The following is a 663-nucleotide window of genomic DNA, read 5'->3' as shown; positions in this document are numbered from 1 at the left end:
GATAATTTGTCTGTTTTGTCGTTGCAATAGTTTGGTCCAGTTCTAGCACATTTGGTTTCAACACCATTACCAGCAAACCAAGAGACAACATTGGTTTGATGATCAATCTTGAAAACCTTGTTGAAATGGTCATCAGCTACGTACATATCGCCATTTCTTGGATCTAAACAGAAGGAACTGAGGTACCTAAATCTGGTCTCACTAGCATCTAATCCCAATACAGGATCAATGTTCAAATCACCAACAATAGTTTGTCCAGTGCCTCCCTCAACAGGGAACAAGTGCAAGAACGCAATCACACAGAGAAGAGAGATCAATAAGAAAGACTTTTGCATCCCAGTGTTGAGTGTATTTGTTTGTCGTTATTTGTTTTTGAGTGTTGAATAATTTTCAACAATTTACGATCAAACTTCAAATCACAACAAATTAGTGGACAATGCTGCGTATGTGGATTAAGGAGAGCTACGCTGTGTTATAGCTTGCAAATAACAATGAGGCTTGCGTGTGTGCTATGGTTCTAAACAAGGTGATTCAAAAAAATGTATGAATTTAGAAGAAATTGTTCATGTTCATGAGTAAGGATTATTATGGTGTAACCATGTTCCTATTTGGATTATTAGGTGCTGGGTTGCCAAAATTCAATTTTTAACGTAATCACTTTGA

General features: G+C 36.8%; 1 protein-coding gene across 1 annotated transcript in view; it reads right to left on the bottom strand.

Annotated features, from left to right (window-relative positions):
• Window positions 1–335, bottom strand: part of NAEGRDRAFT_54881 (uncharacterized protein) — a gene marked incomplete at both ends in the record, with an annotated part of 3,766 nt that extends 3,431 nt beyond the window's left edge. Inside the window, one exon of the mRNA XM_002668198.1 lies at window positions 71–335. Coding sequence (XP_002668244.1) covers window positions 71–335 — 265 coding nt within the window. The remainder of the gene's footprint in view (window positions 1–70) is intronic.
• Between the last annotated feature and the right edge of the window lie 328 nt (window positions 336–663).

This window comes from Naegleria gruberi (genome assembly GCF_000004985.1).
Source record: "Naegleria gruberi genomic scaffold NAEGRscaffold_503, whole genome shotgun sequence".
Taxonomy (NCBI): domain Eukaryota; phylum Heterolobosea; class Eutetramitea; order Acrasida; family Naegleriidae; genus Naegleria; species Naegleria gruberi.
Note: the sequence above shows the minus strand (reverse complement) of the source record. Positions and strands in the feature narration are given on the sequence as shown.